We start from the raw sequence: 14,817 nt of genomic DNA, 5'->3' as shown, positions 1-14,817 counted from the left end.
ACAGAATTAATTATCAAGCATATAGTAACTTTGAATGTGATTTTTAAGGATAGCAGCAGTTTCTCTCCCATGTGTATGTAAGTGTGTGTGTGTGTATATATATATATATATATATATGTGTGTGTGTGTGTGTGTGTGTGTGTGTGTGTGTGTGTGTTTGCTACAGCATTTGTTAATTCTCTCCTTGTTTTCAGTAATCGTCGAGGTTCAGGCATTCTTGGTCTTTTTGTGTGTTGAGAGAGAAAGAGAGAGAGAAATTAAAATCTTCCCATTCCTTACCTTTCTAGGAGTTTTCGTCCTTTTCTTGGAAACCGTGGTCTCTCTCTCTCTCTCTCTCTCTCTCTCTCTCTCTCTCTCTCTCTCTCTCTCTTTTTCGTCGCAAGAGACTTTTTCGAATGATAATGACAAGTTGCAAAAGATACCCACACTTTCCTTATCTCTCAAGATTTTCCTTATTATCATGAATTCATTTTGCAACTCTCCATGGAGAGATTTTTCCTGGCTTGCTTATTGTTTCATTGTTTACGCTTAAGAACCCCATGAACTTTCTGTCGCTGCTCTTGGACCAATTTTTGGAAGTGTTTTCAAGGTTCTGCCCGTTAGGAAAACTGGCAACTCGTTCACACTTTCGAAGAGCCGCGTCCCTGAGTCAAACATGAAAACAATGTTAAACTTTACATTGCAAGAAAACTCACTCTCTCTCTCTCTCTCTCTCTCTCTCTCTCTCTCTCTCTCTCTCTCTCTCTCTCTCTCTGTGTGTGTGTGTGTGTAAGAGGAAAAAAGGTATTTTATCATTGAGCCGAAAATTGGCAGTTGCTCAAGATTGATAAAACACACTTCAATACAAGGTAATTTCGTAGTATCTGGCGGATGTGAATAGCGTAGTGAAGAAAACAAATAAAAGTATAATCACGTTTCTTAAACGTATTACGTTGCATTGAAGCTCTCTGTCCAAAGAAGAATGAAATGTATTTAAGCATAAATTAGTTATGATTGAGCCACTTCTTGAGCTTGTAACACAGGACTTTAAAACCGAAAGTTCTTTTGTTGAAATTTCAGATACCTTTGTTTCTTTCCATCTGAGCTGTATTAAGAAAAGCTTCATAAATATGAAAGAGAGAAAGGTATCCCTTCCAAAGTCGCCTGACAATCTTCATTCTCTTTTCTGTACCTCTCTCCTTTCGAGGTGACAATAAAGGAAGCTTTTATATCACTCATTAAAATTCAGGACCTCTCTCTCTCTCTCTCTCTCTCTCTCTCTCTCTCTCTCTCTCTCTCACTTATATTTGTGTGAATTCTGAGCGTCTTAATTACCTTGATTGAATTCCATTATCTTGAATGATGATATTAGTAAAGTGATCAAGAGCTTGATTACCTTTCCTTTTGAAACTTCCGGGGGAAAAAAAATCTTGCGAAAGGAAACAGAGACGACAAATTTAACTTTGGATTAAACAGCGTTCAGTTGATTCCTCTTGACTTTCATTTTGCCATGATCACAAAATATTTTTAGAGGATGACAGTTTGTTTGTGAAATCATTGATAATACGATTATTATTACATCACAATGTCATGTTTTGGGTAACATTCCTTACTTTCTTTATCTCCCATTCCACCATCCAATACAAGTTACAGATATTCTTGACATCGCTCCATGTCAGAAACTCTCTCTCTCTCTCTCTCTCTCTCTCTCTCTCTCTCTCTCTCTCTCTCTCTCTCTCTCTTAAATACAAATACTGGCTTTCAAAAGTCGTTGTGGCGACCTTATCCAGAATCATTAACCATTATCGTTAGTTACCGTACAGAATTTTTCCATGATTCACAATTCATTGAAAAAAAATTTTACATGTAATTAACATAATTAATATTTTATATGCCGTAAGCACGGATTTCTGTTGTATTTGTTTTGACCATGATAATCATTATTATTGCAGGTGTACTAATTTCAGATTCTTACATGACCACATTCATTTCTTAGCTGAGAAACTTAAGCTTTGAGAAGTAAATGATAACTTAGACTTATTAGAATATTTAGAAAATTCTTCTTATCATTATTGCTAAGATTTTGTTTTTCTCTCCCTTCCCGCAATGATGGCTCCACGGTGCATCGGTTGCTGGCCTCTTCCTTGGGATCTCGCGTGACGGTCTCTGCCTGGTGTCATTGGGCACCGGGACCTTACCCTCGTGCTGGGTGTGTTTGACCTGGCCTTGACCCCACCTCAGGGAGGATGAGGGCTTCATCAAAGAAGAGGAACGACCGCTTCCGGAGAACGAATTCCAACGGAAAGTGTGGCTCCTGTTCGAGTACCCGGAGAGCTCGCAGAACGCCCGAGTGGTTGCCATTATTTCAGTGATTGTTATCCTCTTATCCATTGTGATCTTTTGCCTTGAGACCTTACCGGAATTCAAGCATTACAAGGTGTTCAATACCACGACCAATGGGACCGTGGTGGAAGAGGACGAAGTCCCCGAAGTGACCGACCCCTTCTTCCTCATAGAAACCATTTGTATCGTTTGGTTTTCGTTCGAGCTTTTAGTGAGATTTTTCGCATCGCCACTGAAAGGAGCCTTTATGAAGGATGTCATGAACATTATCGACATAGTGGCTATCATTCCTTATTTTATCACCTTGGCAACGGTGGTGGCCGAAGAGGATAATGCGCCCATGGTCATCCCCGCCGAAACTCTCTCTCCGCACGAAAAGGGGTCCAAGCAAGCCATGTCCTTAGCCATTTTAAGAGTCATTCGACTGGTGAGAGTTTTCAGAATATTCAAATTGTCTCGCCACTCCAAAGGTCTTCAGATCCTGGGTAGAACGCTCAAGGCCTCTATGAGAGAACTCGGCTTGCTCATATTCTTCCTGTTCATCGGTAAGTACAACATGTGATCGTCCTTCTTCTTGGTGTCTTTCGTGGTTACAGTGCTATGCAGTTATCAAGAATATATATATAAGTACATATATACATGTATATACATATACACATGTATATGTGTATATTGCTATATCTACTGACAAAGTGTATAGACTGTTACATAGTGTGTTACATTATGGAAATATATCTTAATTTGTTTCTATTTAATTGAAAAACAAATCTGAAGCGTTTTAAAAATAATTCAGTGTATGGCTTATCTCCCTTAATCTTAACATAAATACGTAACATAAATATATTTGTCAGATTAACAAAATAAAACAAATTTTATGTAGAGTAAACTGAACTGTTACAAGGGAAGCATTCTCATTTCACTGTCATTTCCCTGTTCAGCATACTATTACCAAAGAATCATCTCCTTATAGATCATTAAGATAATTTTTTCATATTTCAGTTTACAAGTAAGATTGGATTTTACCGTATCGGTTGTCATTTGTAATTTGCCTTGATTATGGAATCATCAGAATCAACAGTATTGCGTAAAGTGTTTCTGCTCTTGACTTGAAAGGAAGACAAACCAGTGCCCCTATATTAGCGTTGTTTATATAGACAACAAATTGTGTCAATATTATAAAGATTTTTCACTTCCGAGAACAGGAATTATTCGTGAAATCTATTTCATTACATTTTTCTTTGCAGTTGTCTTAACCCAGTTTCATTTCAGGGTGCTTGTGGTTTCAGGGTGTTTTGTGGTTCCCATGTGTGGCTTTAAGGCTTTTTTGGAAGCTTATCCGTTTGTTCATTTGCATGTCTTCATCCTCCTTTAAGATTTTCTGCAAGGGTCCCTTTCTTCCTATTTATATTTAAGCAAAAAAGGCTAAATTGTAAACGATTACAGAAGCATTTCCTTAAATTGTTTGAATCTTGTTTTGTTCCTTTATTTTTTTCTTTTTCCGCATGAATAATGGTTGTTGCCGTGTTTTTCAACATGTGATTTTCATTTTTATTTCTCAGAGTTAGAGCCCAATGTGGGAGCATGATTACTCTTGGTGGGCGGGGATGTTTTTTTAAATTATACAGACCAGTATGGAAGCTTTATGTATGACTGCCAAAGAAGCAGACGCAATATTTTACTTGTAATTTTCCAGATACCATTCCACTATCTTGCTAGGTTTTTTTCATATTTCTCTTAGTATAGAACACAAATATCTCGTACATCTTTTCGTTCTTCCTGTTTTGGATCGTTTTCTTAACTTTAGAATGAGAGCAGCTAAACCGCTTCGGGTGCATGTAAACTTTTTTTTGCTCTTGATTCCTCGAAACTTTTCGAAGAGTGCTGTTGAATGAACGAGCTGAATTGCAAACTTTCAATCAGTCATTTGAGTGTTTCATCACAAAATTACCCTCAGACCATCTTGATGGTAGAGAATTGTGGAGAGATAAATTTACTTAAAAGATGAGAGTTAGATTATTTCTAATAAATCTTGAGCGTCTAGTTCAATGAAGAGTGGGTATCATCATTTTATCTGTGAAGTCACTCTGTTATATATTGTACTGCAGACTTCTTTATAAAATATTGTTCTCCCTATTTGTAAATCAGGTAGCATGGCGAAGGCAATTTTCAAATGGCCACTATTTTCCTAATTGAAGGATGAGCTTTATGTAGAAGTGTACAGTAGAACTCCTATTTTGTCAAAATTAAAGAGATATCTGTTACGAATGCCCATCTACAAATAAAAATTATAATATTACTGAATGCCACAGTTTTCAGTCTTTATCAACATCATCTTTAACTAGACTGAATTGTTATCATTCTGAATATCTGAAAGTAGGTTTAAAATTGTACTTTTCCTTTGCGCGTTTCTGACCATTGTGGTATGTTTACTGTTTGCTTGTAGGATTAAACTTATAATTTTTCACGAGTCTCCCTTTCAAGATTCGTTTTGCGTTATTGGAAATTACCATAGTGATTAGTACGCAAGTAAGATTAAATAACTTTATGAAGGAATTGTATGGTTGCATTCTATTTCTGATGTAAAAACAGTGTTCTTAATATGATATGGTATGAAAGTATATGCACGTGTGTAAATACATGTACATAAATGTATATAGCGTAGTATATGGATGTATGTATGAACGTATGCTTGTATTTATATATAAATAGAAGCTTTAGAATTATTTAGCCACTGTGCTATGAATGATCTGTGAGGCAACTTAACCAAAGCATTAATTTACATAAACCTGATCAAAATATCTCATAAATTAGTCCCCAACCTGACCGGAGAATTTATTTTTCCCTCTGAACCACTTTTGTGAAAATTCAATATCGTTAAGATCTTCACTATCGTTGAGAGAGGGGGGGAGAGACGTACAGTACAATAAATGCGTGGATTTGCAGTGTTCGACTTTAACGAAATTAGCCACTTGGGCAATTTTCAGTAAGTACTTTAAAGGTCCTCAAGTTGAAGCGCCTCGCTAATAGTCCGAATAGAAATTCGAGAGGCCTTGATTCCATATAGCTCTCGTTAAGGTCCCAAGGAGTTTTGTGCAAAATACCCTTAATATTACTTTTTACATCAGTGTTTTCTCTTGTTTTCCTTTCATATTAATTTATCTGGTCTAGATGTACCAAGTGTTTCATGCTTTTTATTTGCTCATCACCAAAAGACGAAAGGAACCAATCCAAAAACTAAGAACACCACCGTTGCACCGAAAATGAAAGTCTCAAGAATTCTCTGTCACGTCTCTCTTCATAGAAGTGTTTCGTAATAGGCATCAGTATTCATCATTCAGAGAAGAGAGTTTTTTCAACGGAAAACTCGTTTCGTTCGGTCCAGTCGTCACACTTAAAATATTTTTAGTCATCGTCATGTTGTTGCTCTAAGGATTTGCAGAAACAGTATTTTATTTTTACAGCGTTACCACGGGACAAAGTCGTCCACTGTTCGATGTCTGTTTCTCATTCATAAGGTTGACGGCCCCTTCAGCCTCTGTAGTCCGAGGAAAGTTATAAATCTGCACTTTTCTTGCGGCATTCTTAAGAAAAGAGCCAAAAAAAGGCCAAACTTTTCTGGCAAGCTTGCTGAGCCACCTCGATAAAAGGGGGAAAGCATGATATACATATATATATGTGTAATATGTGTATGTATATATATATATATGTATATGTATATGTATATATATATATATATATATATATATATATTATTATATATATATATGTATATATATATATATATATATATATATATATATATATATATATATATATATATATATATATATATATATATATATATATATATATATATATAATGTACAAACGCACACACACACACGAGCCCCTCTCCCCGTCGTGCGTTTCAGCCAAAATAAGATACATTTTTTATATATGTTTATGCTCACCCCATTCCCTTTTACGGTATCACATCGATAGAAGAAAGACGAGAGGCTTTATTCTGTCACAGATATTGGTACTGACATTGTTATCAGTCATTTAATTGAATTCGGTAGCGTTTGTTTACGTTGTGTCCGACGTACTACCAGAGCTTTAACCATTCCTAGCAACTGCATTTTGTCTTACTAATTCCTTAACTTCATTTTACACTTTTACTTAGATTTGTTTGCTCTAATCTTTCATGGTTAGAAATCTCCGTCTTCAGAGGTAAACTTTGTTTTCAGTCTATTTTTCTACTCTATCTCGCATTTGCGGAAAATTTTATATATAATTTCAGCCTTCCTCGCTTATAGTGTGCATCAGTGATATAGCCGCCGTAATATATCAAATTTATGGCAAAGTCGGACCATATGAAACACCGGTAGAATATTGTAGTATCCTACTTCTACATCCTTCATGTGTCTGCATCTCTAGTAAAAATTATTAGTTGATTATAGTAAAGAATTCGTCGAATTGCAAACAACGTTGCTTCACATCTGTAAGTTAGATGTTAACGGCAAAGTTTGAAGATTTACTGATGTGTAGAAATCCTACTACTATCTAAGCCTTGTGTAGTTTTGCGTGGGTGTCCCCCCCCTCCCCCTTTATTTTATTTTAAATGTTAAAGTTATTTCGATCCTCACTGATGTGTAAGTGATTTCTTCAGTGGGTTGCGCATGCATTCACAAAATGTTCCGTGCGTGAATAGTCATTTTATTATGGCTAGATATGTCGCAATTTTTTCTTTAGATATCAGAAATATTCTAAAATACTAAGTTCTGGCGATGTTGGAATGCCGAGCTGATGATAGAATGACATCATTAGTTACTTCATTATCGCATTTTCAATTGTTTCATACTCATTGAGAGGTCATAGACTTTTAGTCTTTGTACTTCTTAATTGCATTTTGTTTTACTTGTAGAATTTAGTGAACTATGAAAATTAGATTTTTCTCCCGGTTTTTTTTATGTAACAACTGTTATCTTATTTTACTTAGCTCTTTGTAGCCTTGCCCTTGAGTAATGAAATTTTTTCATTATAAGATACCGCTCTTTTTATCCAGTGAATTTTCAAAGCTAGTATACTTTACTCAAAATATTTTTTCTCCTAGAAGGGCTGACAAGAACTTCTTTGTTCAAACTGAATTAAACGAATTTCAAATTTCATATCATGAAATCCTGCGACAGTGGAGAAGGACAGTGGAAGCATTATGACGTCACAGTAGGATCTTTAGTATTCCCAGTATCTGTTCACAAACAGATCATCCTAAGTGTGTAGTCAAGTTTTCCGGTTAATGCATCATTGAATACAGAGTGTTTGCATGTAGCATAAGCAATGCCTTGCAGGTGTTTGGTATCTAGGTTCAAGTAGGCTAAGGATTGTATAAGAAACATTAGTATTCTCATAAGTCAAAATAGCAGTGAGTTTTAGATGAATGTGAAAGGCCAGACACGTTGCAGCTCATAAAACTTGATATTCTAGCATTTTACTTTTTATACTGAGCGAGTTATTTTACTAAGCTCCTAATTTAATATTTTTCCTCTATAAGTAGAAAATTTTATATCAAGACAATTTGCAGGGCGCTTGCTGGATTAAGAGTATGTTTTCTATTATCCGATGAAATTTAAATTATTATAATTTTTCTGTATATGACCAGCTGGCTTTGTATACTAGTATTAATTATAATGTGTATTTCTTTATCAATAAGCCGTCTCCCATAAGAGAGAGAGGCATCAGAAAAAGTCAAGATAGCAGAATTATGGGTGAACCTCCATGTGACGACATTTCCCTGTCCCAGCTTGTCCCCTAAATGACCAAACAACATTATGATTGAGATCCATCTTTTCATCTGTGCTAACCATTTGTAATAGCTTTACGGCTCTTGCCTCTGCAATCGTCCATGCTCCATACAGTTTATACACTTTTCTCAGCACATTTAATAACCCAGACAATCCCTGTTTCATCGCTATTGAGTAATTCCTTGCAATCGTCGCCAACATGATTCGTCACTTTTCAGTTTTTACCATCATATTAACATCAGCTCCCAAATGCTGTACATGTATTATATTTTTCCAACATTTATGTGAAGCAAAGACTTTCAACTTTCTCCTTTCATAAACCATTTACAACTCTTTTTCACCAGAATGCAGATTCTTAGTCATCACAGCTCCACCTTCAAACATGGGCATTCAGCTTTCCATGGACAACCCCCTCCTTCTTATTCTGTCATGTCACCATTCTTTTGAACAGAGTTACGACGATCTTCATGTTTCACTTTGAAGATAAACTAAAGTAGTAACATCCCTATCCTCTTAATTGTAGTTACACGAACTTTGCTTTCATCTACAAAATGCATCATTAGCGCTATCCATTTTACATCACTTTCATTTTTTTCTCAAGCTTCTTTATGAGAATTTTCTTATGAATTTCCGATTATTTTTCTCTTTGCCCCTCAGACTGCTCTCAGAACTCCATAAAAAAAGTCTGAATCGGGAACCATCTTCCCTCCTTCAAATTTCAATCGTTTGTCTCATTTATTTTCCCTCACAGTTTCCAGGCATACAGAGTAATATGGTCCTATAATCCTTACATTCTCATATATCATAATTTCTCTTATCTATCTTAAGATCCTTTCCGTCAGTGAGACTATTTTTACCCATCCCAGATACTCATTGAAATATACTTTACCACTGTTTCACTCACATCTCCAGCTTTTGCTCCTTTGTTTATATTCCCAGAAGCATCTTCAGAAAACTGTTCTCAGATTTACATATTCCTTCAGCGCTCACGTCAGCTATTAGTTCCTCTGTTATCATTATTCAACAAACTTTTGGAGTGTTGCAAAGACACAAGACATTTGTCCTCTTGCAGTGTCTTATTATCATAGTCAAAATTTTAATCCACATAGAAAATAGTAAACAGAGTGTTAAGGTTATAACAGAAGTTTCTTCGCTCACTTATACTTTTATCGATTGTTCTAAAGATGATTTGCTGTTGTTCGATTAAGATGGAGTTGTACCAGTAGGGCTCTTTATTTTGAACATAAAAAAGGGTTAAAGAGGTAAATGATAGAAATGATGCAGTGTTCGTGCGCAGTGTAATTGTTCCTGTGATGCAGTTGCTTAGGAAGAAGGCGTAATTATATCGAAGGTTACATCCCTGAAAATATCTGAAAGTTAAATCAGCAATGGCGAGAATTTCAGTGGTCTTCAGATGTTGTTAAATGGAGAAAAGGCATTGAATGATTGGAGAGCAGTGAGCAGTAGATTACTTATTGCAAGATTTAAGTCATAAACACCGAGAGGATTTTGAGTATCAGATGAGACGTGGGATACTATAAGGAAGAGACAAAAGCAAAGGGTTTATGTAGAAAAATTTCAGGAAGGAGATAAAGAACTCGCTGTTGAGTATTTCAGTCTACAATGTAAAGCTGAACAAAGGGCAGGAAGAAATAAGTAAGAATACTTAGAAAAATAGGTGGATGATGTTGCCAGAGCAATGTATTCTGGGGTTACCATTAGTGAGGTTATCCCCAGAATTTTTAACGAAATATCCATGGGTGAAAAGAAGAGAAAAATGCCAGTCAAAAGGAGGGGTGGGTTAATAATAACAGAAGAAAAGGAAAGATGACAGTAGGCGGAATATTTTTGCAACGACATGAATAACGGCTCTGAGAAGTGTGTTTTTATTTGTCAGAACATGAAGAAGACCTAAATATACTAATGTATGATAAACCAATTTTGAAGCGAAATTATTAATAAAGTAACTTGAGAGATGGAAAGCGCCGCGCTATGATGAAATTACTCCACATATGATTTGAGTGAAAATTATTTGATACCTTGTGCGCTGACTAGACTATTTTTTGCAGAACAACGACTGAAGAAACAAAGCCTGATGATTGGGAATTGGAAGTCATAGCATAGGCACCAAAGAAAGGTGACCTGACTAATAAAATATTGAATATATTTATCCCCAGTAGACTTTGGAGATGGCCTTTGTTGATTACGAAAAAGTATTTGACGCGTCCGCAGACAAATATTATGGAAGAGCTTTCGTCACTGTGGTATTCCCGCTAAACACTTAAAGATAATTGAAATTATACATGAACGAACGTGATACAATGTTGAGGTAGTCGTGTCTAGTGAATCTGCATTAAACAGAGGAGTGAAACAGGATGTTATGACACTTTCGTTTTTCGCCCTTGTATTGGATTTTATACTGGAAAAAAAGTGGTCGGAGATGGAAAAGGTTTAGATTGGAGGAACGATAGCAACTAGATAGTATTAGATTACGCAGGTGACGCTGTTTTAATGAGGAAAACATCACATGATTTATAAGGCTTATTTGTGTGTGTGCTTTTTTTTCTATATTTACAGACATTAAAGCTAAAAACACACATCCAAATATGCACAATGGGATGAAATAAAAATAGAAAGCGAAAGGATCAGTGAGGCTGAACAGTGGAACAGTGATATCAAGCACAGGTTATATTGAGTTATAATTTAGTTGAGGGGTTGTTGGGGGGGAGGACGCTCAATAAAATTTGGAAATCAGAATTACGTGAGTGCAGCACTTTTTGTATGGCTTTACAGAAAATAAAATTATGGTGCGACAATAAAACTTCATCTTAAAGATTTTGTCGATTTGAGATTTGAGATTAACGCTTTCAGAAGGTATAGATGGGAGGGCAGAATGAGAAATGATACCGTAAGGGAAATTACGTAACATGTATATGTAGATGAGGTAATAATGAAGGGAAGTTAGAGTTTATGTCAGCTGGTCTCCTGTTGACACCAGAAGAATTGGAAGACCCAGACCTACTTGGATGAAAACTACGACGGGAGGCTGGAAATGAGTTAAGATTTGTGGCAAATAAAGTCCAAGAAAGACATGAGTGGTGTAGTTGTACTGTACAAGACCCTTTACATTGCACGACGTTGCAGGCGATGATGAAGAAGACTAGATATTTTGCTTAATGGCATTACCAAATTCGCAGCGAAGTTTCAGTTTATCTTATTTTGTTTCTTATTACTTGCCTTTATCATTTCCCCTTGCAAATATAAAGCTGTTAATTTCTAACAGTTGCGTATTATCAAGAATTGGCTTTGATCAATAAAAACCTCAAAATTTGTAGGTGGACGTTATAAATGTCCAGCTAACAGTTTTTATCAGTGTACAGCGGTGAAATACGTTATAATTATATATATATAGTTATATAGGTAGATATATATTCATACGTATGCATACATGTGTGCGTAAATAAACGTGTTTGTTTGTATATATGTATATATATATATATATATATATATATATATATATATATATATATATATATATATATATATATATATATATATATATATGTGATATGTGTGTGTGTGTAATGTATGTATAATGTGTCTGTGATTGTATTTTGTGAATGTGTAAATATGTATGTATCAGTTAGTACATAATCTCGTTAATTTTTACTTATCGATTTTTATCTCTTTACCTGATTATTAGTTCTGTCTGCTCGTTCAAAATTAATATCTCTTGTGAATATTCAGTACTTGGAGTTTAGAGAAATAAGGTAAAATGCATAATGCTAAATGAGGGTAACTGGCAATAGAGCTTGGTCTGTAATAATTAACCCGACTTACATGTGTTAAAACAAAGTAATGGTGTGGCTATAAACAATGAAAACCATGAAGGGTAGCGAATTTATGTGATTTTTTAATTCATATTATGATAGGAGGATAGAATGAAAAACATGTCCTTTTGCTATTCCCATTGAGACTTTAAGTCAGTATTGCTTCAACGTGTACCTGTCGAAGATTAGCTGTATATTACGCAAAAACTGTTTACTTTGCGTTTTTAATTCAGTGCTCAATTACTTGCTGATGAAAGTAAATGAATCAGAAAAAATGGTAACTAAATGTATCAGGATGCATGATGATTTCATAAAAAAAATTACATTTATATTTTTCATGTTTTCCAATCTCTGAATGTGTTTATTGTTCAGGGTTTTTGTAATATGGAATGTTATTATCCCCGTAGTATCTATTGGGATAAGCAAAATGTTTAATTACGTTTGGTCTGAGATGGTGGTTTTGTGCAAGAATTATTTTGAACTCATAATACTTTATTGTCGTTCTCATATCTAATATTTTTTCTCATTTTCTGACTGATTGTCTTTTTATATCTTTAGAATCATTTTTCCCATTTGACGTTTTTCCATTGTAGTTTTCAAAGATGTGTAGATGGATAGTAGGTATAAAAATGGGTCATAAGTAACCGATTCATCGGCGTCTAACCTTCGAAATACCTAATTTTCAATTAAATTACATTATGTAAAATTTAAAGATTGTCCTGAAAAAAATATTGTCTTAGAAATTGACAAACTGTGAATCGGTGACAAATCTCATTGTTTAGGATCAGTTATCTGAGGTGAATGCATAAAATTTCATGGCAACATTTTGTGAGAACGTTCCATGTTTCATTGGAATCAGTAGGTATTTTGTTTTCCTCAGAAACATGGGTACTCAAGTCTAATATTCAGTCACATTGCTTCAGAGTATAAAGATTCTATAAACTGTGCCCGTTTCGTGTTGATAGCAATTCATGCTTAGTAGAAAGATAATGCTTTTAAGAGCAAAAATTCGAGAAACTGGAGTTCCTTTTTCATAATTTTAAGTAATTGTAAGTTGTGAGAGGCCATAATCTGTCGTCGTCTGCCCCGGTCTTTTTCACATTCGTATTTCCACAAACCTATGTTTCACCTAAGCGAAGCCTTAAGATGGCCTTTGCATTGTTATCAATATTAGTTGCGGAAACCGTGCCCCGTTTAAAACTTAACTTATTGTTTTATGTAATGCCTGGAATTTTTAATTTTATTTAGTCACAGTGACATTTTATGCGAATTTTTTCTGTAATGTAAGGCATATATGTTGATGCATGCAAATGGACTATCTGTATTCAGCATTATCGTTTCTGGGACCTACTGATATAAAAGCAAAGTCAGTCACCATTGCTCTTTGTTAAAGGAAAATCCATTAATTTAGCGAAGAAAAATACTAATTTAATTTCATCACACGAAATTATGTCCTACCTAATTTCAGTTTTCAACTGTTTTATGTCACATTTGGACTGTCCTCTTCAGTTTCGTACCCTTTAAATTAAAGGTAACCCAAGATTCTGTAGTTTCAGTTAAATTACTCTGAAACCACGGTGCTTAAAATTCGAAATTTCTTAATAAAATGATCAGTCTGTCTTCCAATTATGTGTTTTGCTTTTTGTAACGACGTTTGCTATCATCTGTTAAGATATCAAGACAATCAAAATGAGTCCTCCCTTGTCATGTTTGAAATTAAGGTTATTTTCCCTTCAAAATAAAATACAAACTTATGCAACAAAGAATCTATACCCTACTAGTTTTTGGGAAGTGATATATCAGTTAGATATTTATCCTTTGTATCTTTCTTTAAATCTTAAACTGAAAACCCTTACAGTCAGTCAACAGACTATAAACCTAAGAGGGCTGTAAAGGTAAATCAGCTTGCAGAGGCAGACAAGCTATAGGAAAAGGTGATAAATAAATGAATATGAGAGAATAGAAAATAAAACCGATACACTTGAATTCAGATGTCAGCAGAGAGCAGGAATGAATTTGCTCCTCACTTACACATTTGGGAGATCAGAAGATTTCACAACTGAACAGGGCAAACTATTCCACATTTTATTTGTAGCCAAGATAAAACTCCCAGTAAACTGAGTAGTATTAAACCTGATACTAGAAAACAACACACCGTTTGTAGCAGCAGCCTGCCAAGTGACGCAATAAAAAATCGCTAGGTTAGGTAAAGAAGAGTGCAGAGGACGTTTGTCGTTGTAGTACATTTTATGCAGCAAACATTTTGAACTCACAATACGTATGTGTTATAAGTTAACATTAAGAGTTGGCAAAATAAACATAACTGATGGCATAACTCTGTCCAAGAGTGTGAGATAAGAGCCAGCACCATAAGACCACACTGGAGAACAGCACCCCAAACAAGGAAGAAAGCTTAAAACACTAACATATAACAGCGTCATCCCGAAACCTTCTAAAACATTTCTGCAAGATACTAGCTTTTCGGTTTTAAGTATGTCTTGTTTGGCAAACTCATATTCTTTAAATTAAATGAATTTAATTATTTTCTAGATCTCGCAATTCACATTGTGCTGACTAATTTCGAAACATTTCTTTTTATCAGTTGCACAAGCTATTAGGATGTCTCCAGGAATGGAACTGCTAGATGGAGGATCTTTGATGAAACGTACAATGCATTACTTGCAGATGGTTGACTATGGTTTTGCTATCAAATAGCGGAAATTTTACTATTGCAGCCATATAGATTTTCACAGGTTTCACTGCATCGCATGCACTTGCTTGTTCATGTCCTTGATACCTGAGAAATATCAGGGAAAATTTTGAAATTTTACCACCATTCCTTCAAATTGTATGAAAAAAAATCTAGTTTGTTTTTGCCATTCTTA

At 35.0% G+C, this 14,817-nt stretch overlaps 1 protein-coding gene across 13 annotated transcripts in view; it reads left to right on the top strand.

The window, feature by feature from the left end:
* Positions 1–14,817, top strand: part of shaker (Potassium voltage-gated channel protein Shaker) — a 650,071-nt gene that overhangs the window by 593,795 nt on the left and 41,459 nt on the right. For all 13 annotated transcript variants that reach the window (XR_010852300.1, XM_067099786.1, XM_067099787.1 and 10 more), the window contains one exon: positions 2,221–2,867. Coding sequence is in view for 12 of the 13 variants with exons in the window: in XM_067099786.1 (XP_066955887.1) it covers positions 2,221–2,867 (647 nt within the window). In the remaining variant the exon portion in view is untranslated. The remainder of the gene's footprint in view (positions 1–2,220; positions 2,868–14,817) is intronic.

The sequence above is a fragment of the Macrobrachium rosenbergii genome, chromosome 55 (assembly GCF_040412425.1).
Source record: "Macrobrachium rosenbergii isolate ZJJX-2024 chromosome 55, ASM4041242v1, whole genome shotgun sequence".
Lineage (NCBI taxonomy): Eukaryota > Metazoa > Arthropoda > Malacostraca > Decapoda > Palaemonidae > Macrobrachium > Macrobrachium rosenbergii.
The sequence above is the reverse complement of the archived record's forward strand: the minus strand, read 5'-3'. Positions and strand labels throughout refer to the sequence as shown.